General features: G+C 48.8%; 1 protein-coding gene and 1 non-coding gene across 4 annotated transcripts in view; one reads left to right on the top strand and one right to left on the bottom strand.

Moving 5' to 3' along the window:
- The window catches only part of SNX29 (sorting nexin 29), a 579,583-nt gene that overhangs the window by 376,996 nt on the left and 177,500 nt on the right, over positions 1-25,087 (top strand). For all 3 annotated transcript variants that reach the window (XR_006267027.1, XM_043455630.1, XM_043455631.1), the window contains 2 exons: positions 18,223-18,278; positions 21,784-21,865. Coding sequence is in view for 2 of the 3 variants with exons in the window: in XM_043455630.1 (XP_043311565.1) it covers positions 18,223-18,278; positions 21,784-21,865 (138 nt within the window). In the remaining variant the exon portion in view is untranslated. The remainder of the gene's footprint in view (positions 1-18,222; positions 18,279-21,783; positions 21,866-25,087) is intronic.
- On the bottom strand, positions 2,424-2,496 carry TRNAG-CCC. Its single transcript has one exon. It is a non-coding gene; the product is annotated as a tRNA-Gly (tRNA).

Below are 25,087 nucleotides of genomic sequence, written 5' to 3'. Positions count from 1 at the left end.
AGGCTCAGTTTTCCGTTTTATGAAATGGAGTTGATATATTAGGGTGGGCTGCGTTAATGCTGCAGTAACAAAGAACGCCAAAATGCCGGTACCAGAAAACAACGGTTTCTCTCTCGTCCATGTGGCGTGCCCTTCACGAACTGGCCGGGCCTCTACTGCATCTTGTCATCCTAACACCCACACCCAGGCTGTGATGGGGGACTAGACAACTGACCAAGTACACACTCTTCTCTTCCACCCGGATGTGAGACACCTTACTTCTCTATTATTTCATTGGCTAAGCAGGTCCCTGGTCACACATCACTTTGGATGGGTGGGGAAGTACAGCCCTCCCAGGCACCTGGAAACAGCAGAGTTATTGTGGCTGGCCCTGGTGGCTTCCAGCGGTGACCGCATACTTGCCTCCCAGGGTGGTGATGAGCCTCAGTCGGATGGTCTCTGCAGAGCTTTTGATGCCTGCTCCTCGGTAGCACTTCCTGAACCGTGATGCTGGTGGTTACGGCAGCTCTCATGGCCATGCTGGTTAGAGAAGTAAAGGTTGTCTAGGGGCCCGCAGCGTATAGACCTCTGCTTATTGATCTGTTCCTTCAGTCCCTGTGTGTTGGGTTCTGAGTTTCCTGGATTCCGCGTACTATTCTCTGAACTGGAGATCAAAGACAAGATCAACGTGGTCTGTGGCTTTAAGCAGCTCACAGTCTCTCCTTGGCAGCAGGGATTGAAGGATTTCCTTTGGGTTTTCACTGGGAGGGCTTGGCCTTTCTAGGAAAACATATGGAATGAAATAAATGCTGGCACTGGAGAAGGTCATGGTTTCTGTATCAGATAGGATGCGTTCAGCGGCAGAAAGAGAGGACTCGAGTCAGAGCGGCGTCAGCAGAGCAAGGCATTTGTTTCAGTGGGTCACTGAAAAGTCGAGAGCCGGGTGAGCAGTGGTCCCGTCTTCCCGGTCGTTGTCAGGAGAAAGAGTGAAACTGTCCAGTGTTGCCAGCAAAATCTCCAGGCTTCACTCTCATTGAACCAGTTTGGTTTGTTGACCAATCTTGAACTAATCACTGTGGCCGTAAGGACAGGATGTGCTGACTGACCTGTGTTATTTGGTGCTCACCCTGGGATCCAGGCATGGGATGTGCTCCACACAAGTCTCAGCCCCTGGGTGGGCTGATCTCCCAGGAGGGGAGTGGACACCAGGCCTTAAACAGGCACAGTCCACCTCTTCATCCTGCCCTTTCCTTTCCTCAGACAGGAAATGAAAGTCCAGAGCAAGGGAATGACTTTACCTGCTTCTGCTCAGCATGCTAGAAACAGCAGGGGCCAGGCTGTGGACCGAGGACTGTGCTCTCAGTTCCAGAAAACATCATCTTGGGAAATCATCAGTTTCAAAGGGGGTTGGGGAAGCATCACACTTTGGGAGCTGTGATTATAAAACAGATGCTAAAGTGTACTGTCCCCAGAATCTTTAGCAAAACTTCATTATTTATTGCTCATTGATAATAGGTTGAAGATCAGGCAGATTCCTCCGTGGCAGGACTGCTTCTCATGTCTGATCTCTGCAGGGAATGGTTCGGGGCTCTAAGTGAGTGAGGATTTTGGTGATTGGCTTCCTAAGTCATTAGTGGCAGCAAGTGGAGGCTGCCCAGCCGTGATGTGGCCATTGTTTAGCTGGTTGTGGGTGCCGCTGGGGTGTGTGTGTGTGTGTGGCGGGGCTGTTAACTTTGACACATGAGCATTTCTGGAAAGTACTGTTTTGGCGTTGCCGTGGTGTGTGTGTGTGTGTGTGTGTGTGTGTGACTGTTTTTGCGTTACTGTGAATGTTCATTGCTGGACATCATATGGCAAGTTGCCTGGGGACAAATTGCGGAATGGGCCTTTTTAGTGTTTGAGAACAGGAGCTCGGCTTTAAAAGACTTCTTTCCCCCACCATTGTCATCATCTTTTACACTCACACAATGGAACGCCTAAGGCGGACCAACTGCCCGTGCTGTTCTGACTTGATCGACCCATCTGTCCTCCCTCTCATCTGGCGCTTCCAAGAGCCGAGCACACTGCAGGTTGGGTTGGGTGAGCAAATGTGGGAAACGGTTTGCACCTGTAGTCAGCGTGTTCCTCATGGAAGAACATGTCTTCCAGTCACTTCCTACCTCTGACTTCTGACATGACTCTCCCTACCAGTAGATAAATAAAACCCTGACCCATCTCCCATGCCTTTAGGAGATGCTTGCCAAGGGTCCCCTCTGTGCCCAGCATCAGGATACTATATCCCAGACACTCAGTTTTCTTTCTTTTATTTAATCCATAATAAGCACAGCAGGGAAGTATTCCTTGCCTGCTTTATTTTTTTTTTAATTAAAAAAACCTTTTTTATTTGGCTGCACCAGGTCTTAGCTGTAGCACTTGAGATCTTTGCTTTGGCCTGTGGGATCTAGTTCCCTGACCAGGGATTGAACCTGGGCCCCCTGCATTGGGAGCACGGAGTCTTAGCCACTGGACCACCAGGGAAGTCCTGGGCCTGCTTTGTAATTGAGGAGAGTGGGGCTTGGAGAAGTTGGGGGCCTTGGTTGGGATGGCAGAGTAAGAGTGTAAGCCTAGATCTGTGAGACCCCAAAGCTGTGTTCTTTGATTACGTGTTACAGCGCATTGTAGGCTCTGGAGCCCACGCCTGAGTCCACTCCTGGCTTGGCCACTTATAGCCCTGTGCCCTTGAGCACGTGAAGTCAACTCTCTGAGCGTCTGTTTCCTCATCTATAAAATGAGGTTGGTAATAGTGTCAACCCCTTAGAGTAATGAGGGATTTAAAATGTGTAACACAGGCCTGGCAAGAGATCAATGAATGTAACAAATCTCCACAAGCTTGGTGTCTTAAAACAGCACATGTTCATTGTCTCACAGTTGTGAAAGCCAGAAGCTTGATATCAAGGCTGTGGACTTCCCTGGTGATCCGGTGGTTAAGACTTCACCTTCCAATGCTGGGGGTGCAGGTTCGATCCCTGGTCGGGGAGCAAAGATCCCATGCCTGGCAGCCAAAACCCAAAACAGAAGCAACAAATTGAATTGTAACAAATTCAAGAAAGACTTTAAAAAAAATGGTCCACATTAAAACAAGAGTCTTTAAAATCTTAAATAAATAATAAAATCAGACCATTGACACTGGCAGGGGCAGGTTTTGTCTGGAGACTCCAGGGGAGGAGCCTTGCTGCCTCTTATAGCGGCCCGAGCATTCCTTGGCTTGTGGCCACATCATTTTAGTCTCTGCCTCTGTCTTCACCTGGCCTTCTGCTTCTTTCAGTGGCTCTCTTGTAAGGACATTGGTCATTGAGTTTAGGGCCCACTTGGATAATCCAGGGTAGTCTCATTTTGAGATCTTTGACTTAGTTACATCTGTAAAATTGTTTTTCCAGATAAAGTCACAATTAGATATTCTGGGGCTCTAGATATGGACATACCATTTGAAGTGGCGGTGGGGGGTGGTGGGGGTTGCCATCATTTAAAGTGGTTTTGGAAAAAGCACCGGTATTACATGAGAGGGCTTCCCAGGTGGCACTAGTAATAAAGAACCTACCTGCCGATGCAGGAGACATAAGAGATGCAGGTTTGATCCCTGGTCAGAAAGATACCCTGGAAAGGGCACGACAACCCCCACCAGTATTCTTGCCTGGAGAATCCCATGGACAGAGGAGCCCAGCAGACTACAGTCCATGGGGTCACGAAGAGCTGGACATAACTGAGCAACTGAGCATGCACGCAGTCTTACCTGAGTACATTCCACATGCAGACATTCAGGCATTAAAATCTCTTTAACGATTGCCCTCAATTCCAGCCCCCTCCTGCCCCAGGACCACCATCCTGATGAGTTTGGTGCTATCCTTACAGACCTTGCTGTTAGGACAGAAAGATAGATGTCGTCACAGATCTTGACCCTGGTGCTGGGCCCTGTGAGAGGTCCTGGGCATCTGAGGTGTGTGAAAGCACTGCCTGGTGCCCGGTCAGCTCTCAGGCATCCAGAGAAGCAGGGAGGTAAACCAGTGACCTCCAGGTATATGGGAGGGGCTGTAACAGGACACACATGCAAAGTGCATGGGAACAGCACGGGGCAGCCTTCAGCTGTCTTTGCAAAAGAGGAACATCTCATTCCAAAGGCTTTACTGAGTGGGGCCACCTGAGCCTTGTCGGGTTCAGAAGATGCCAACCATGAAAGGCACATGTCCGGGGAATGGGTGAGGAGGGAGCCTGGGGTGGATGTGGTTGGTGGCAAGAAGTGAATCCAGAATTCCTGGAGGCCGTGCCTGGGGATTGTCCTCTCAGGGAACGGGAGTTTTTCTCCAGGGTGGTAGGTTTCAAACTGTGTCCTCCAAGGGCCCTAGGCCTCTGAAGAGAGGACCCTGGGGTCGGGGTAGGTGGCAGAACAGCCGATCTCCAGGGTCTCACCCAGCCGGGGCCCCAGAAGCCCCTCTCCCTGGTGAGTGGCATGCGCAGGGGTTGCACCCAGTGACCTGTGGTCCCCTCCCACCTCGGTCTCCATCAGCTGCCTCCAAACCTCCTGAACAAACATGCAAATGAAGGAAAAGCCTCGCACTTTGGATGACCGCTGTGTTGACAGGTGGCAATAACAGGTCTGGAGGGACAGTGAAGACCACAGGAGCTGCCTCTGGGTGACTTTTCAAAGTCACCTTTTTAGGGTTTTCTCATGTGAAGGACACAGAGGGTATCCTGTGCATGGCAGCCAGATGGACTGTGTTCTTTCTCCAGGACCGATGGGAGACACAGCTGCCCGGACCCACGCCTCACCAGCCCCTGGGCTGTTGTGGGTGTGACAAGTGAGAGGTGCTCAGACCTTCCAGAAGTGTTAGCTCTGTCTCCACACCCAGCCCAGTGGACTTGGCCTTGCGAGGATTCCTGTTGGGCCTCCACGTGGCAGGCCGCTCTGGGTGACCACAGCCACGGCCGCACTTGAAGCCCTGGCGTCTTGGACTTTCTTCCCGGCACTTGACATCAGTTGTCTCACTTCCTCAGGACAGCCCTGTAAGGCAGGTGGAATTGATGTATTTATTCTACAGAGAAGGAAACAGAGGCACAGAGAGGGTGCGTCACTTGCCAGGCTGGCACCGCAGGGGAGAGGGCCCTGGGGGCTGGGCGCTGGCATCCATGCCCTTCGCTCTGGCTGCCCTGCATGCACCCCCCGCCCTCAGCTGCCAGAGTGCTGCTCCGCAGAGCAGCCAGGTCATTGCTATTAACGCCGGGCCTCTTGGCAAGATGTCAATCAAGAGAAGTGGTTTGCTTAAAAAATTGAAATCATGAAAGTGTGGGGAAGGGAAAACCCACAGATGCGTGTTCAGCCTGGGCTGTATGATTTGCAGACGTGTGGCAAATACAGTGCCAGCTCATTGTTAAGAGGAGAGGAGCTGAAGGGTAAGAAATGACACAGGAAGCCTTCTGTTCCCGCAGAGGAGACAGGTCAAGTGAAAGAGAGGAGCTTCTAGGTTCCTGTTACCATGTGTAGAAACCAAGGTGACCGTTCTGTCTTTGGCGCCTTAGCCCTGACTAGGAGGGACATGGGCTACGTCCGTGCTCTTTGCTCCTTGTGACACAACTGGAAGGGACTAGAAATGCCGGCCGTGGGAGAACACGGACGGCTTGCCCAAGTGCCTGTTCCTCCCTTTGGGGGCAGTGCTACTCTGCTCAGGGTAGCTGGTGGGCGGCCCCCGAGGCCAATCAGGAGAGATGGTGAATTCTCAGTAGTAGAAAATGAGTTCCAATTTAAAAAAACAAATGGACTTCCTTGGTGGTCTGCCTTCCCTTGCAGGGGATGTGGGTTCGACCCCTGGTCGGGGATCTAAGATCCCACATGACACAGAGCAACTAAGCTCGTGTACCACAGCAACTGAGCCTGCTCTAGAGCCCATGGTCCGAAACGAGGAGCCCTGCGTGGACCGCAACCCAGACCCAGCACAGCCAAACCAACCAACCCAAGCTGAAGGCAGGATCACTGAAGTTCAGCGCTGGCCCAAGTTCCCCTTCCCGTTGTCTCTTTCCTGCAGGGAGGTGACCGGGAAGGTGAGAAATGGCGGCTGGGGGCGACCACAGTAACCACACAGGCAGCGTGTTGGGTGATTTATAACAGAACGGTACAGAGGCTGGGATGGACGAGTGCTGGCCCCATTTTACAGAAGAGGAAGCTGGGCACAGATTTCATGGATAGTAAGTGGTGAGGCTCAGAGGTGCCTGACTTTAAGATACCAGACCCTGCGTCTTTCCCTGAGGACCTGGGCATTCTCTGGGAATTGCTGGAGAAATTCCCGAGAAACTTACCCCGCCAGCCCACTCCACAGTCCTGAAGCAGCCTCCAGAGTGTGGCTCCATTATTTAGAAAGAGTAGACATTAAAATCCCCATAAAGAATCCCAGGAGGAAACATTCCAGAGTCCTTCTGCTTTTATCTGCCAGTCAGCAGTGCCCACTCGTCTGCCGATGTCATCACCACACCCATGACGGCAGAAATGCAGTCCAGACGCGTCGGTAGCCGCAGAGAGCGAAGGTGAATACCTCTCTGATTGCCTGAGTGTCTTCATTTCTGTCACAGGAGCAGAGTCCTGCCCTCAAAGATTAGCCTGGATTCTTGTTTTGCACTCATGATTCTCTGGGGGGAGGCAGCAGATGTAGACAGGAGAGCACAGCTTGGGGTTGAGCTAAACTGGACTTTGAGTTCTCGCTGTGGCCGCGGGCACCTCACAGAGCCTCCCTGAGCCTCTCGAGGAAGACGGCCAGACTCAGAATCCTCACGGTAGAACATTGCTGTGAGGTTGAGGTGAATGAATGTGTATAAGGGCCTGGACCCTTCAATGTCATTTGTTTAAAAAAATTTTTTTTGATTGGAGTATAATTGCTTTACAGTGTTGCACTGGGTTTTGCCGTACAGCAGCAGGAACCAGCTGTAGGTACACATGTATCCCCTCCCTCTGAAGCCTCGCTTCCACTCCCACCCTGCTCAGATGGTAGAGAATCTGCCTGCAATGCGAGAGACCTGGGTTCCATCCCTGGGTCGGGAAGATTCCTTGGAGAAGGGCATGGCAACCCACTCCAGTGTTCTGTACTGGAGAATCCCATGGACAGAGGAGCCTGGCGGGCTGAGGTCCATGGGGTCACAAAGAGTCGGACACGGCTGAGCGACTGACACTTTCACTTTCACACGTATATCCCCTCCCTCCTGAGCCTCCCTCCCAGTCCCCATCCCACGCGTCTGGGTCACCATGGAGCAGTGAGCTGAGCTCCCTGTGTTATATGCAGCAGCTTCCCACTAGCTAGTTATTTTACACATGGCAGTGTATGCATGCTGGTACTGCTCTCTCCATCTGTCCCACCCTCTCCTCCCCCCTCCGCCCCCACCTCCTGATGCCTCTATTCCTGCCCTGCAAATCCCCCCGGTCCCATTTTTCTGGGTTCCACATATATGTGTTAATACACGATATCTTAAACATCACTTCTTATCCCTCCCCCTCCATTAAGATCTGGGGCTTCTCTTTACTCTCAAGTCACTGAAAGTCATTTCGTGAAGCTGTGGAGCTCAAACGTTTGTGTGAAGAAGTGTTCCCTGAAATTGCTGATAATTGCTCTACATCTGTTCAGCCATCAGCGACAGCAGAAGTGGACAGACTTTCCCCACAGATGCCCAGAGAGTCAACGTTGTAGGTGTCGCGGGTCCTACTGTCTCTGTCACAGGGACTGGACTTCGGGGATAGAGTAAGAGCAGCCGCAGGTGATACACGCACGTCACAGCTGTGGCAGTGTGTTCCACAGAAAATTTATTTACAGACACAGGCTGGATTTGGCTTGTGGGCCATGGTGTACCAACCCCTGATCTCGAATCTGGCGAGGTGTAGTGGGTTTAGGGATCGGAAATGTAAAAATGAACAAACCAGGGGGTGGGGGTGGGGGGCTTCTCTTGTCCTTACAGCCTGGTGTCTCCAGTGCAGTCAACCCAGATAGACCCAGATCGGCTCCCGTCTGCAGCCGTGAGCTCCTCAGACCTGCTGCTTAAACCTCCTTGATACTTCTTAGTGCTGTTAATGTGGCTTGTGATCTGGCTGATTTCTAACTGACAGCTCCAGTTGTTTGCTGCATATTCACAGAAACCCTACACCCACTCACCAGTTAACACTGGAAGCCTGGGGAGGGCACGTTTGGATTCTAGACTTTGCACAGTGACGCTTCTCCTTGGCATCTTCTGGTAGCTCTGTGCCTCTCTGTCTCTGGCTGTTCAGTGAGAGTTGAGGGTGAGATGATGCAGTTTGCTCAGCATGTCCTAAATGTCTGTCTTCTTGAGTAAATCATGCTGGTGCCACCTTTTCTTTGAAAGGAGGTCTGCCTTGGAAACTCAACTTTGGAAAATGGGTTGAAGTATTGATAGAAGCTAGGGTTTATTTTTGGTTTTTATTGTTTGCTGCTGCAGTTTGCTTTTGCTGTGTAGCATGCAGGATTTTAGTTCCCCGACCAGGGATCGAACCCCTGCCCCTTGCAGTGGAAGCACAGAGTCTTAACCACTGGACCTCCAGGAAGTCCCTAGAAGCTAAAGCTGCTCTTGCTGAAGAGGGGCATGAGGGGAGGTGTTCCTTCCACTCAGCCTTTGCAGCAGCTTCTAGAAACTCTGGGCACCTGTCAGGAGCAGACAAGACGCCCTGACGTGGTGTGAGGCTGAAGAAGTATGCACGGGGGACCCAGCTACTCCTCATCTGTAGCGGAGTGAGTTTGGAGAAGTCGAATGCCCTCAGCTCCTTCCTAGGAAGCCTGAGTCTCTCGCTCGAGATTGTCTGAAAATTTATAACTGAAGAATAGCTTTCTATTAGCAGTTAAGCCTAGAGAAGCTGTAGACAGTTGTGGATTTCTTCTTAGAGGTCCGCCTTAAAAAAAGGGATATTTCAAAAGAACAGCATGTATACTATTTATGGTGAAACAGATCACCAGCCCAGGTGGGATGCATGAGACAAGTGCTCGGGCCTGGTGCACTGGGAAGACCCAGAGGAATCGGGTGGAGAGGGAGGTGGGAGGGGGGATCGGGATGGGGAATACATGTAAATCTATGGCTGATTCATATCAATGTATGACCAAAAATAAATAAATAAATAAATATTTAAAAAAAAAAAAAGTCTGTCGATGAAAAGGCGGTGGGCAGACAGGTTGGCAAATGATCTGGCGTGCAGAATCAAGATGACGTGTGTGTGTGTGTGTGTGTGTGTGTGTGTGTGTGTGTGTACGTGTGTACACACGCTTGCTCAGCAGCCTCCTGGCTGTTCCTCTTGCCTGTTGCCCAGTCTTTCCTCTGCAGCCAGAGTGACTTATTCAGATGGGGTCTCTTCCAGTCTCTCTCTCGCTTAAATCCGCTTGGAGGTTTCCCTCCACCCGAGCAAAGGCCAGAGCCTTGCTGTCCTCCTTCGAGCCCCAGCTCTCACCACGGTCCCTCCAAATCCCTCTCCCTATCGCCTTCCCAGACACCTTAGTGAGCCTGGTTTTTCTCTGTGGACTTTTCACGCCATAATTGTGTTATTAGTTGTTTAAAGACTGTCTCCCTGGGTGGACTGTGTGCTCCTTCATCTCCTCTGCCAACTCCCTGGCACCCAGAGTGCCAGGGCCATAAGAGGAAACTAATGTGGATTTGCGGACTAAACGTCTGAGTAACGAGGGTGTGTACATCTTTGTTGGAGCAGTGGGCGCTTCACTCGTGGGTGGAGACTGCCAGGCCCCAAACGTCTGTCTGTTCTGTCCAATGCCCTTAGTAAGCCCTTTGTACAGATGTTGTCCATGCAACTTAACCACTTGGGGGAAAAAACTAGATGTCCGTTCTCAGTAAATTAGATAATTCTCTCCCAACCCGACCCTCTCATTTCTACTCTCATCCACCATCCCATCCCCCATCTATTTGTTCATCTCTGTGTCTGTTCATCCATGGGAAACATGCTCCGAGTGATCAGTATGTACCTGATATCATCTGGGGCCCTGAGAATATGGTTCTTAAGACCCTCAGAGTCTTTGGGGAAAAACAGACACATTCGAAAAAGGTTTACAGAAGTGTGCCAGGCTGTGTTTGTGCAAGCTTCCAGGACTACTCAGAGGACAGAAGTAAAGACTCTTTAAAGTTCTTGTTTGCCAGTTCTTTCTTCCCAGCAGAGAGTCTTTGGCCTCTGCTGATGGCTCTAATTGTATATTTGTACAAACAAAAGAACAAATTAACAGATAAGCACAGAACCCTGAAAGTGGTCCAGACCAGACAGCTGCCTCCCTCTTGGGGACGTGAGGAGAGCATAGGGCTGTCCTCTGGCCCAGCCGACCAAGTTGGAGACAGCCGTGCATCCGACGTGTTGTCCCTTCTTAAAAAGTGAGCTGAGAAAGCAGGGTATTGGTGGAATGGGAAATAGTTGTCATTTCTGGCAGTGCAAAGTGAGAGCTAATCCCTTTGGGGACGGCTATTTGAGCAGAGGGGTGTGTGAGAAAGTGCCTGGAAGACAAAAATTATGGGTATCATTTCATGATTGGGACCAAGATTCGCTGTCCTGTATTGTCTGCCTTTTTGCCTCGTCTTCCGAGCAGTAAATCCAAGAGCCCTGTAATTAGAAGACAAAGACTGTGATTCTCTTCCTTTGGTTCCTCTTATCTCCAAACTAGCTCATCCTTCTCATGCATGATGACTGCAGATTTGCTCCAGAGCAGTTGGAGGCTTGATTGACACTCCATGGAAATGGAGCTTCCTTCATCATTCCCTCGCTTCCTCAGCCCCAGATGCTCAGTCAGTGCCCACAGTATGCCAGGGCCAGTGTGGACGGGAAGACATGGAGGCTGCCGTCCCCGAGCCTGCAGGGAGCAGCCAGTTGCAGCCTGAGCCCCGGGGACAGTCCAAGATGGCAGTGGGGGGTGTGCTTACTTTTGGTGGTCAGGAAGGTGTCTCACACGAAGTCCTCTTTTAGCTGAATCTTGAAAGATGGGGGACGAGCCAGCTGCACACAGGCTGGGGAAAGAAAGGAGGGGGACGTGACTTGCAGTAATACTTGCTTCACATGTTTATTGGAGGATTAAGTATGTGAATACATTGGTGCATAGTAGGTGTTCGACTTTGGCCACTGGACACTAAGAGCCAATTCGTGGGAAAAGACCCTGATGCTGGGAAAGATTGAAGGCAGGAGAAGGGGGTGATGGAGGATGAAATCATTATATAGCATCACTGACTCAGTGGACATCAGTCAGTTCAGTTCAGTTCAGTCGCTCAGTCATGTCTGACTCTTTGCGACCCCATGAATCGCAGCATGCCAGACCTCCCTGTCCATCACCAACTCCCGGAGTTTACTCAGACTCATGCCCATTGAGTTGGTAATGCCATCTAGCCATCTCATCCTCTGTCATCCCCTTCTCCTCCTGCCCCCAATCCCTCCCAGCATCAGGGTCTTTTCCAATGAATCAACTCTTCGCATGAGGTGGCCAAAGTATTGGAGTTTCAGCTTCAGCATCAATGGACATAAGTTTGAGCAAACTCCAGGAGATAGTGTGGGACAGGGAAACCTGGCGTGCTTTAGTCCGTGGGATCGCAAAGAGTCGAACATGACTGAGTGACTGACCATCAACAAAAGGTGTTCACTGCACATTGGCTTCCCCTCCAGCTTCCATCTCTGTTGCTTTCTAGCAGGGCTTTCAGAGAGCCACGTGACCTTTCAGACAATCAGTGGAGGCTGCCTTGTGTACCCAGAGATGAAAAAGGGTTCTGATCGTCTGTGGGTCTCGCCTGTCCCTACATGCTAATGTGGGCAGCACCTGGGGTGTTTGCTCCAGAAAGACCTCGAAATCTTGGCTGCTCTGTGTCTCCAGCCATTGGCTCTGCCTTGCTCTACAGACTAGCATATTGGCCCTGACCCCTCACCCAAACTGCAGGCCCGGGTGGTGAGCTGCCTTCTCTGTGGGGCCCGGGAGAAGGGAAGTGAGGATGACCATGCTTACTCAGGCTCCGTGTTGGTGGGAACCAAAGAGAAGGCTCCATCATGGAGAGAAGTCCTCCAAGAGTCTGGGGGCTTCAGGAGGCATGAGGGATGTTTGTGGCCAGTATCAATAGAAAGCTGATTTTTCTTACAAAATCTCTGCCCCACACTTCTTTCATGGCCAGAATTGGAAGTCAAATCAGCTTTTGGGATGAGTGCTGTAACCCTCAGATTCTCCCTTCTCCAGTCTCTGTAGACAGTATGAAAAGACAGCTGGTTAAGTTGGTGAATAAGATTTGCCATCAGTTGTCATCCTGCACTTGCTGTCGACCCAGGCCTTATTTTCAAGATAGATCCACCGAGGTCAGAAAGTTCATGGATTCTTTTACCAGCCAGCCTCCCTGAAACGGAGGCTGACTCGTGTCTCCTGACTTGCTGATGCCAATAATGCCACCAGTTAGAAGAAAAGTTCCTGAGTGGGAAGGATTTAACAGCTCTCAGATTCTTACACCCACTGTCCAAGAGGGTCCCTACAAACAAGCATTTGTTGTTTTGTTCAGTTGCTAAGTCGTGTCCGACTCTTTGAGACCCCATGGACAATAGCACGCCAAGCATACCCAAAGGGAAAGTTATCTATCAGGAAAATACCTTCTTTTTAAAAAAAAAAATATTTTAATTGGAGGATAATTGCCTTACAATGTTGTGGTGGTTTTTGCCATACGTTTACCTTCTTTTTACAATTGACCATTCTGAAGAAGCTCTTTGTTCACATTACTGTACAATGAATCGCAACTGTCCTTAAAGACCTCAACTTGTCTTTTGCTTTGGTCCTTCTGGTCACCCTTCCCCTCAGCCTGGTGGGACAGGCAGTCAAAACTTTTCTTCTTGTAAATGAGGTTCCCTTTGTCCAAGCTTTGTTCACGTCTGAACTGAGACAAGGCTGCACTCAAAAGACAGTGTGATGATGCCAATGATGCCTTCACGGTCTGGGAGTCCTGCCTCCGATCTGTTTGCCTGATTCACGTCAAGCGAAGGAAGCTTCTCCTAGCCTTGTTGTTGTTCAGTCTCCCAGTTGTGTCTGACTCTTTGTGACCCCATGGACTGCAGCACACCAGGCTTCCCTGTCCTTCACTGTCTCCCAGAGTTTGCTCAAACTCATATCCATTGAGTCAGTGATGCCATCCAACCATCTCATCCTCTGTCATCCCCTTCTCCTCCTGCCTTCAGTCTTTCCTAGCCTCGGGGTCTTTTCCAATGAGTCGGCTCATTGCATCAGATGGCCGAAGTATTGCAACTTTAACTTCAGCATCAGTCCTTCCAATGAAAATTCAGGACTGATTTCCTTGGGGATTGACTGGTTTGATCTTCTTGGAGTCCAAGGAAGTCTCAAGAGTCTTCTCAAGCACCACAGTTTGAAAGCATCAGTTCTTTGGTGCTCAGTCTTCTTTACAGTTCAACTTTCACATCCATACATGACTATTGGAAAAACCAAAAATCAAAAGGCTTTGATTCAACAGACCTCTGTCAGCAAAGTGATGGCTTAGGTGTGGAGGTAAACTTAGAGAACCGAGTTCCAGAGAAGGCACTGGGTTCCATGTAGAAGCAGCAGGGGGAGAGTGGTGTTTGGAAGAGGGGCTTCAGAGGTGCCCTCAGCCCTCTTATATCCCCATGCAAGGAAGACTTGAAGACACAGGCCATCCCGTCCAGCGGGGGAGGGTTGGGAAGAATGTTTTATTTACTTTACACAGTAACGCGGTACAGATGTGTCTGTTAGTGGTTACAGGATTAATGCATCTTCTTGTAGAAAGTGCAGAGAAGTCCAGACACATGCTGCAGATTCATCTGACTGCCCTCTCTCTGATACCCCACTGTCTTTCAGATCTCTTCCATCCTCACCTTACTGATCCACAGTCATTGCTAGTTTTACCCAAGACTCATACTGAGTATTTGCAGTTCATGTTAATAGCAGCTTTAAAAAAAAATTTTTTTTTTTTTGGTTGTGTCGCACAGCTTTTGGGATCCTAGTTCCCTGACCAGGAATTAAATCTGAGTCCTGGTATCTCAGCTAGTAAAGAATCTGCCTGCAATGCAGGAGACCCCTGTTCGATTCCTGGGTTGGGAAGATCTGCCTGGAGAAGGGATAGGCTGCCCACTCCAGTGTTCTTGCCTAAGTGCCCTTAGCAATGAAAGTGCGAAGTCCCAACCACCTGGACCACCAGGGAATTCCATAGTAACATTTTATTTTATTTTATTTTATTTTATTTTTCCATTTATTTTTATTCATTGGAGGCTAATTACTTTACAATATTGTAGTGGTTTTTGCCATACATTGACATGAATCAGCCATGGATTTACATGTGTAGCATTTTATTAAGCAGAGAACAGGAGCATTTTTTCTGTGCCATTAAAAATTTATCAAGAGCACTCTTTGATGGGATAATACATTTTAGTTTACATTTTTAATGGGTATTAGATTATTTCAAAACTCAAATAGTAGATATAGAAGTGTGTTGAATGAATAGCCTCACTCCCACCCTGCTGTCCAGGCCCTAACCCCAGGGCTGGTACCCCTTTGATTGGTGCCTTGAACTACACTTCTGTACCTTCCTACTGCAAAAAGAAATAGATACAACTTGATATTCTTCCTTCCCCATTTTTGCACCCAAGGTAGTATATTACACCCACCCTCCGTAGCCTGCTCTTACTTTCCTGTTACGGTTTATCTTTTAGATGTTTTCATAACTGCACATGGAATGCTATCTCATTCTTCAAAAGCACCTTTAAATTCTTTTAAAGAAGTTCACTTGATCATTTTTTTTAATCTTACAGAAAGATAGCGAATGAAAAATAGGCGTCATTTTTCTCCCCAATCCCACTCCTAATCTGTTATCAGTGTTGCTGTTTTCTTACATACTTTCCCAGAATTATTTTTGGGTTGTACCCTCATGAGTATGTGTGTGTGTATTTATGTGTATAACTCATTTTTTTTAAGCCAGGCATCTCCTATGGACATGTCATAATTTCTTGAATCATTCCTCTATAGTTGTACCGTTAGATTCTTTTTTCTTTTACTTGTCTAAGCCTGGAACGAGGAATCATCTTCGATGTAAATTTTTGTTGACATCTTTGTTTCCTCTGGACAAATCCTAGGCATGTGATTTCTGGCTCAAAGGATGGAGGTGTTTTAGGGATCTTGGTACATACAACCTCATGGCTTCCCCCAAGGGATTGTACCTGCTCCCACCCTAGACGCCCTGAGGAAAATGACAATCCCTCTAACAACAGGGCCACCCCAACTCCCAGCCCAGGGAGTTCCTGGTCTTTTGTTCATCGCAGCACTATTTACAATAGCCAAGACATGGAAGCAACCTAGATGTCCATCAACAGATGAATGGATAAAGAAATTGTCATACATATATGCAAATGGAATATTACTCAGCCATAAAAAGGAATGAACGTGACTCAGTTGAACTGAGGTGGATGAGCCTAGAGCTTGTTATACAGAGTGAAATAAGTCAGAAAGAGAAAAACAAATACCACATATTAACACGTATATATGGACTCTAGAAAAATGGTACTGATTAACCTGTTTGCAGGTCAGTAACAGAGACGCAGGCATAGAAAATGGACTTGTGGGCACAGCAGGGGAAGGAGAGGATGGGACAAATTCAGAGAGTCGCACTCACATATATTCACTATAGTGTGTTAAATAGATAGCTGGGGGAAGCTGCGGTGTAACACGGGGAGCTCAGCGTGGTGCTGTGACGACCTGGAGGGGTGGGATTGGCGGAGTAGGGGAAGGGAGGCTCAGGAGGGAGGGGATGTACGTATATATATCTCTCCACGGACAGAGGAGCCTGGCAGGCTGCAGTCCATAGGTTTGCAAAGAGTCAGACACTGCTGAGCGACTGTCACATGGCTGACTGGTGGTGTATGGTGGAAACCAGCAACATTGTGAAGCAGTGATCCTCCAATTAAAAAAGAAAAAAAAACGAAGAAAGAAATTGACGTTTTCTCAAGTGGTTAGGCAGGTTTCTCTTTGCTGGACTTCAAAGACTCTCTCAACATCAGCTCCTCAGCAAAGACTGCTGCCCAGAGCCCAGTTGAATTGCTGATTAGCTCCAGGAAACTGGAAAGGGCTCAGCTTGGCCATCCTCCTTCTGGGCTGCCGAATAGAGGGTGAGACACTCTGAGGGTTGTTGGCAGATGAGAGTCTGGTGTCAAGGATAGCACACTGCTGTTCCTTCTCAGTAGTTGTCATGTTATTCAGTGAGTGAGTGAGTGAGTGAAAGTCACTCAGTCCTGTCCGACTCTTTGCAACCCCAAGGACTATATACAGTCCATGGAATTCTCCAGGCCAGAATACTGGAGTGGGTAGCTGTTCCCTTCTCCAGGGGATCTTCCCAACCCAGGGAACAAACCCAGGTCTCCCGCATTGCAGGTGGATTCTTTACCAGCTGAGCCACCAGGGAAGCCCCATGTTGTCGTATTACTATTAGAGCATACAAGTCAATCAGGGAGACCTTCCCCCCTGCCTGGCACTGTTCCACACACACAAGACGTGTCAGCTCCTCTTGTGCTCACAGTAACCCTGTGCCTATGGCCGTTATACGCATTTCACCAGCAAGGACAGTACAACAGAGAAGTCAAGTGACTTGCCCGTGGCTGCGCTGTTAGGGGCTCAGGACTAGATCAGGAGCCATGTGGTCCCAGAGCCCAGGCTGCCTAACTGTCCCTCTTCCTGCCTCCCGAAGGAGCCTGCTCTTTCTTTAGGGACTGCCTCCTGGTGTCGTCTTCTCCTCTGTTCAGGCAGAGCTTTGTCAAGTCTCTCCTCCTCCCATCACCTTGGAGCTGCCTTTTCCTCTTGTTTAATAAGGGTTGGTAGTAGAAAAGCCTTGAAAGTGGAACAGATCTGAACTTGTCTCCCCTTCCTACGTGTGCGTCCTTGGACAAGTTCGGCCTCTGCGAGCCTCTGTTCCCTCATCTGGGGGACATTACCCACCCCCAGAATCATTATCACGATTTTTAAAAATCATTTAAAAAGTTACTCATTTGGCTGCAGTGATTCTTAGTTGCGGCATGTGGGATCTAGTTCCCCAGCTAGGGATTGAACTCGGGCACCCTGCTTTGGGAGCACAGAATCTTAGTCACTGGACCACCAGGGAAGTCCCCGTTCACCACAATTAATGATGATCGAAGGTAACATAAATGCCCTGAAGGTGCACAGTGTGAAATGCGGGGCCCGCTTCCCTCGTCACCTCCCCCCCTTCTCTGTTCCATTGGATTCCTCTCAGTTTTGATCGACAGTCTTAAATTCTGTCCAGTTCACATTCCTTTTCTTTTTTTAAAAAAATGCATTTCATTTTTTGGCTCTGCTGGGTGTTCATTCGCTGGTTGTGGCGAGTGGGGGCGACTCTCTAGTTGCACTGCTTCTTCTTGCAGTGACTTCTGTTGCTGAGCACAGGCTGTAGGGCGCAAGGGCTTTAGTATTGGGGCGCATGGGCTTAGTTGCCCCAGGACATGTGAGATCTTCCTGAACCAGGGACAGAACCCGTGTCCCCTGAATTGGCAGGTGGATCCTTAACCACAGGACCACCGGGGAAGTCACCTCCAGTTCACATACGATCCTGTCACAAAAGGAAACTCACTCCCAGGGTCTGATAACATCATGATTGACTGAACATCTACCAGTGCCGGCTGTCTGCTGTCTGCGAGAATTACCATCCCGCCAGGCGATTTAGCATCTTGCACCCCTATTCTCATGGGGCCCTTCTGAGTCAGAGGAGAAGGTCATACTCAGCTGCCTTGAATTGCCCACACATGAGAGGGGAAAGGATGGGGCCATCTTGGGGGACAGAAATTGGCCTCTATGTTTGCACACCAGGTGTGTCTGTGCATGTGACCGTCAGCCTGGTCACAGTGACTTTTTTTTTGCCATTGCATGTTTGATATCACACCTCTCAGCTCTGAATTAGGCCTCTCTCGCTCCAAAATTACATGCTTTTTCACGTCCACAATGATCTCAATGGGATTAACAGCTCTTTTTTTCCCGTGAAGGTAATTGAGACCTTTCATGGTGGCATATTTTTATTACTATAACTCCGTCTCTAACCATCCTTCCACAAAATCTCTTACTGTTTTCCAGTAACTGCTTCTTCACCTCGTTCTGAATAGGAAATGTTCAGGGACCATTGAGAGGCAGAATTTCCCGTGATTATGCAAACCATGGTAACCATGATGTGTTTTCTCTCTCCCCCTCCCCCCTCTCCTGATGGCAGGTGCCTGGAGATTTGAGTCAAACATCCGAAGACCAGAGTTTATCAGATTTTGAAATGTAAGTCCATGGCTCCTGCTCATGAGGGGCCTTTTAGAAATAGGATTCTTGTTGCTTGGCTCACGTCCCAGGAGACCACAGCAAAAAAAAAAAAGACTGTTTAAATCTGCACAGCTGATTTGGTTATTGTAGAGTTGGGGAGTTGTCCGCCTGCAGCCTGAGTCCGGCCTTTAGATGTGTTTTTAATCTCCCTCCATGGGTGTTGAAAAACAATTTAATCTTTTTGGCTGACATTTAAGAGTTGGAAGATGCCACATGAAAATTTAAATTTCTCCAGTTTCTTTAGAAGAAGAAATGCCGGCAAGGCCACCATCAGCTGGAGCTGAGAGGCAGGCGCCTCTGCTGTACGGGGCACATGCCCCTCCGCTCGCCTCAGTCCCCGCTCGTCCGGCCCACTCCCCTGGTTCCATTGTCTGGGTGTCTCCTGTTCCAGTTTTGAGTTTGCAGCCCCAGGGTTATTGGAAACACAAGAGTTCAGTACCTTGGTCTGATTTTTGATTGGATTTAATTCTATCCGGTGCCTCTGCCGATAACCCCTAGGCTATTTAGTTGGTCTTCAGACTGACTCCTTCTGATTGAATTGCCTTGGTTTTTGGACCGAATAGCCCCATGGGGCTGCTGCAGAGAGTGGAGTGAGTCCCGGGTCAGGGTCAAGCAGAACCTACCTCTTCTCATTCAGTTGTGCTGAGTGGAGGAAGGTTTAGCCTCCCCAAGAGGTGGTGTCTTCTGTCTGTTTGCTTCTGCAGACAGAGGGAGGGGCATTTTGAGGAAGAGCACTTTGTTAGAGCCAGGCTGAGCCAAGTTGAAACCTTAGCTGCAGGACTCACAGCTAAGTGAGTGACCTCACTCACCCGGTGTGACCTCGGGTAACCCGCTTAACCTCTCTGGGCCTGAGTTTCCTCATTCATAAGGTGCAAATCACAGCTGGCCTTGTGAGGCCGAAGTAGAGAGAGGAGGAGAAAGTAGGCAGGGGGAGTCAAGAGGCCCTAAGTGCTGGTGAGGGGGTCATGGAAGTTAGAGGTGAAGGATGAGAAGGAGAGAGATGGTCGTGTAAACAGTCAATTCGAATACAGTGTGATACAGACTCTGAAAGGGGGACACACCTAACCAGCCTGTGTGATCTCTTGGGAGGTTAATGAAAACGGGAGTATTAGTTACACTTCTGCACCCTTCCCCTGGCTGACAGAAATGAAGGGGAACACTGATCATTAGCACGGTTTTGGGGGTCTTTCCAGGAGAGGTGTCGTTAGGTACCCAAGCCAATTCAGTGGCTCAGAATTGCAGGTTGTACTCAGATCCCTGGGGAGGTGATCAATAGGGCTTATTTTGCCCCATGAAGGGGGTCAGTACCTTGGCTCAGAGCTTAGAAGAAATGCTGTCAGGAGAGAATCATTTCTTTGTGAAAATGAAATGCTCTTTACCCTGGAGGTTGTGAGGCTGTTGAGTCATGGAATCTTCCATCATCAACACCTCAAACCGTGTTCCAAGCACAAGAGGCTGGCGAATTTTTATGATCTGCTCTTTAGAGAGAAGGAGAGCTTGAGAAAAAGCATTTATCCCTGGAACGGCTCTGAATGGAAGCAAGGACTGGGACCTCCCCGCCCTTCCAGAAATGCGCAGTACTGTTATGAGAGCTGTTAGGAGTGATCTGGAAGTTTCAGTGACAGCTTATCAGCTCTGCATGATGTTGATACAGCTGTGGAAGAGTGGTGATGGTGGGCGTGTGCACCCACGACTCAGAGTGTGGTTAAAGTCATCCAGTAAGGCAGAACTGTCACGCTACCGAAAGAACCCTTGAAGTTCCCTCAAGTAGCCTGTGAGGATCAACTGAGATGATCTGGGTGAAAGCATGGATCCACCCATGGTTCATGCTCAGTAAATGATTCTGCATTTGAATTTAAATCTTGATTTATTCAACCCTGACTTCAGACTATACCACAAAGCTACAGTAATCAAGACAATGTGGTACTAGCACAAAAGCAGAAAAATAGATCAACAGAACAGAATAGAAAGCCCAGGGACAAACCTACGCACCTGTGGATACCTTATCTTCGACAGAGAAAGCAAGAATATGCAGTGGAGAAAAGACAGCCTCTTCAATAAGGAGTGCTGGGAAAACTGGACAGGTGCATGTGAAAGAATGAAATGAGAACACTCCCTAACATCGTAAACAAAAATAAACTCAAAGTGGATTAAAGGCCTGAATATAAGGCCAGACACTTAAAACTCTTAGAGGTAGGCTTCCCTGGTGGCTCAGTGGTAAAGAATTCGCCTGCCAATTCAGGAGACATGGGTTCAATTTCCTGGTCTGCAAAGATCCCACATCCTGAGGAACAACTAAGCCCATGCACCACAACTACTGAGCTATTGAGCCTGTGCGCTAGAGCCCAAGAGCCGCAACTACTGAAGCCTGAGCACCCTAGAGCCCGTCTCTGCAACTAAGAAGCTACCCCAGTGAGAAGCTTGCACACTGCAACTAGAGAATAGCCCCTGCTGCAAGAAAAGCCCATGCAACAATGAAGACCCAGGAGAGCCAAAAATAAATAAATAAGTAAAATTAAAAAAAAAAAAAAAACTCTTAGGGGAAAATATAGGCAGAACACTCTTTGATATAAATTTCAGCAAGATCCTCTTTGACCCACCTCCTAGAGTAATGGAATTAAAAATAAAACGTGCTCTACTCAAGCCATACAGTGCTTTTGGAAAAGTTGCAAGAGTGGTTATTGGTGCCCGACTTTCTGAAATCCCCTCCCCCTGCCCCAAACAGCCACTGCTTGCATGTCCATGAGTGTTGGTCTCAAGGAGTCTGATCTTAAAATGAGGTGATGATGCTGGTTTAGTCACTAGGTCATTTCCAACTCTTGTGGCCCCATGGACTGTAGCCCACAAGGCTCCTCTGTTCATGGCATTTTCTAGACAAGAATCCTGGAGAGGGTTACCATGTCCTCCTCCAGGAGATCTTCCTGACCCAGGGATTGAACGTGGGTCTCCTGCATTAGCAGGCAGACTCTTTATAGACTGAACCACCAGAGAAGCGTCACCCCCCGCCCTTAAAATGGGGTTCAGGATCTAAAGTGGGCACAGTGAGGAGGCTGCATGAATCATCTGAACGCTCTAGAAACCCTGTGAGCATTAGTGCTCTTTACCCTCACTAGCCTCGTGGAGTCTTCTGTGATCAACCCCCTCTTCAGGTGAGCAAAATGAGGGTCAGATAAATTACAGGCCACATCACTCAGGTGGTAGGAACTGCAGGGCAGCTGTCTCTCATTCCAGAATGTGAACTGCATCTGTAAATTTTACACACACACACACGAGCATTTTAAACTAAGTCCCTTAAAAATAATCTTGGGCGACCAAGTAATGAAACTGGGAACTGCTCCTTTAGTCTGCTATCAAGTGTAATACATGTTGTCATACATTGTGTGCCTCTTAGAGAAGAATTTTAATAGCTTCCTCCTTTTTTTTGTAAATTGAAATGACCAGTTTCGATCTGTCTTCTGTTTAGATCAAACCGAGCTCTGATCAACGTCTGGATCCCATCAGTGTTTCTCCGGGGCAAAGCTGCCAACGCCTTCCATGTGTATCAGGTAATTTACCTGGTTTTCAGTTAGACACCACTGTCAGGGCAGAGCCCACACTTGCTTGTTATTCTCTGGAGCTTTTGCATCTTGGTGGTGGAGTGTGGGGTGCCATGCGGAGAAGCCACGACCTCCCAACGCCAGCAGCTCCCTGCCCAAGCTCCCCGAGGCAGCGGTCCTTCCATCAGACAGGAGGAGCCTGGGGGCGCCTCCTCGTGCAGGCCGGCGTTCCTGGTGTGGCTGGGACCACTCATCTCGGGCTGGCTTGAGCAGAAAAGCAGGGCTTTGATGGCATGTGTTACAACTGAAGAGTCTGGGCATGGGTCTGGCCTCAGGCTTGGCGGGATCTGTGGTCAGGAACCTGCTACTATTTTCTCCTGTTTCCTTTGCCAGGGCAGCCTTTTCAGGCTAGTTCTCTCTGTAGGTGGAACAGGCGGCTCCCAAAAGCACCAGACTCAGCCTGTCTGGGCGTCTCTCAAGGGTCTGTCTTGGATCCCAGGCACATCCCTGAACCCAGGGGTAGAGTGATGGACTTCTGTGATGGGCCAGGTTCAAATCATGTGACCTCCCCCCCCCCGCGCCCGACACACACACACACACACACACACACACACACTGGCACTGGGGTTGGAGTTTACCTCATCTGACCTTGTTACTGAGGGAGGGGCCAGGCAACACCACAGATGAAAACCAGGCCTCTCTGTGTCAGAGAAGGGGCAGCAGACAGTTGTCAAGTGATGTTCAGTTTGCCTCCTGGGGTGGAGCCGGCTGGCCTACACCTAGCTGGGGATTGAGTGTCTGGGACAAGGGGAACCTTTGCTTTAGAGGTGATTTTCCCCAACAATTGGGACCCTGGTTTTCCATCTTTTCTCTGATTTTCTGATGTCTTTTCCAGCCCTGCCTACTTACCCTCTTTTTTCCTTTCTTCTCTCTTTCTTTTCTTAACTGGACTCCAGCCATTGGTGTTTTGTCCTGGGACTGTTTGGTTTTCAACTTTGACTCTTAACTGCTTCTGGTTCCACTGTCCTCTTGTATCACAACAGCTTTCGTTAGGTTTTGTTCTTATTCCCATGAGCTCTGTGAAAACCCTTTTTTTTTTTTTTTGGTCATTTTTCTTAGTGGGGAATTGACCGTTGAAGTTTTCTCAGCTATTAAGGCATTTCTCCCAGAGACTGGGGTAGGGCTGAAAGGATGCTGAACTTGAGAATAGGGGCCCTGGTTTTACTTTTATGGCCTTAGGTAAATCTCAGTTTTCTCATCTGTAAAATGGAGATCATAATAATGCTTACTTTGGAAAGCTTTTGTCAGGATAAGGAATGCACGGTGCCTAGTAGGCACTTGGGATTAGTTTCTTATATTGCGAATTGGTTGCTGCCTTCGGTCACTGGTGCCAGGACTGGCAGTGGGCATGGGTTATATAGGGACGGGCCTAAGCATGTTACATGCCTCTTACCTGAAGTCTTCTGGACAGATGAGCTAGAGTTTGGCAAGGAAGTTTGCACTAGAACATCATGTTAGTTTGCTCATTTGGCCGGGCGACAATAGCACTTTAGTAAATGTTAGAGAATCTGTGTGTTCATGATGCTCTCAGCTCTGGCTTGAAAAGAGAATTGGAGATGACAGATTTCTGAATGTCCTCGTGTCCTTTTTATCCCAAACCAAACCAAGAAGACACCCTCTTATTTGAATGTCCTGTAACTTCTGCTTTGGGATCGTCAGAAAGCTGGGGGTGTTGCCTGGAGGAGGAAGAGAGGGAAGCAGGTGGCTTTATTTTAGACAAAATTAAAATGCGAGCTCCCTGGAGAGGTTTCCTTGACCTTTCATTCTGACTCCTCCCCCACCTCACCCCGGCAAGTCACAGGGCCGTTTTCAGTGACCAGAAGCCTGTTACCGAATGAGACAGACACAGCGTTGCCCGGGAGATTGTTCCCACTGTGGTCACAGTGGCGTTCGAGCCGCACTCGCCCTGTGCTTGACCAAAGTTTCCAGAGCTTTCCTGGGTGTGGTCCAGCCCACTGCAGAGGACGAAGCCCAGATCACAGGGAGCCTCGGGCCTGGCAGGCCCCGCATCACCCAGAGCAACCGCATCCCGCGCTGCGGGCGCTCTGAAAATCTCCTCTGGTCTTGGAGTGTATGGAACAGCATTTCTGGAATGTAACTGTCTCTTTCCTTTTTGCAAACAGTGCTTCTGGTCAGAGCCTCAAGAGCAGGCTCCGAGCACGTGTCTGGAAGCTTTCGAGAAAGGCTTTGGTACAGTGCGCTTTGTTTTGACTTTGTTGATTTTTAAACGATAAGCGATAATTGGAGAGAGTGTGACTCATTTAAATTACTGGTACCATTGGACTTTATTTTTACTAGCTTAAAAATACATTTTATATAATCCCACAAAAGATTGGAGATAATTTCTAGAGAAACTCAGAAAAGAGTGATAAAATAGAAGAAATAAAATATCGGAATCAGAGAAAATGTAAACTAAGAGCACTTTCATTAAGGGAACACTGGAAATCACACATAGAGAGAGATATGTATATATAGGTTTATAATGAGAGCCTCCATGGTTGCTCTCATTGATTTGAAAGTTTTCCTTTGTGCTTCCTGGCAGCCAGTGTGAAAACGGAAATGTAGCTGTTTTGGGTAAGTCCATCACTAATTGGAAGAAGATATGTCAGCTCCTCAAAGAGAGGTCTAAAAGAAATGTCCTTACAGGACTTTAGACTAAACAATAGAGGACATGGTAGACAGTGCCCTGTTACATCCCTGTGACAAATTGCTGTCAGGTGTACTTACGATCTCCCTCCAAGGAAGCTAAGTGCATAACCATGGAAAGAACCTTAAGTCCATTTGAAGAGCCCAAACGAAAGGATCAGCACGTGTAGCTTTTCCAGCAGATCTGCACAGCAGGTCCAGTCCAACAGCCGCTAGCCTCATGTGGCCATTTAAATTTGGCTTAATTGAAATTTAACCCGAGTCCCTCAGGCACGCCATCAGCACTTCAGGTGCTTCATAGCCACATGTGGCTGGTGGCTGCCACATTGGACAACATAAATACAGAACATTTCCATCATCACAGGAAGTCCCGGATGGTGACCATTTAGATCAGTCTCTCCTGGAGTGGCAAGAAGCTAGATGGTCTTCTGTGTGGTCTTCTCTGTGCTTAGTGAAGTTTTGGAGTGACAGAGATTGGACCTCCAGTGACAGGTTCTGCAGGGCGATGACCACTGGTCTTTCAGC

The sequence above is a fragment of the Cervus canadensis genome, chromosome 32 (assembly GCF_019320065.1).
Source record: "Cervus canadensis isolate Bull #8, Minnesota chromosome 32, ASM1932006v1, whole genome shotgun sequence".
NCBI classification, from domain to species: domain Eukaryota; kingdom Metazoa; phylum Chordata; class Mammalia; order Artiodactyla; family Cervidae; genus Cervus; species Cervus canadensis.
The sequence above is the reverse complement of the archived record's forward strand: the minus strand, read 5'-3'. Positions and strand labels throughout refer to the sequence as shown.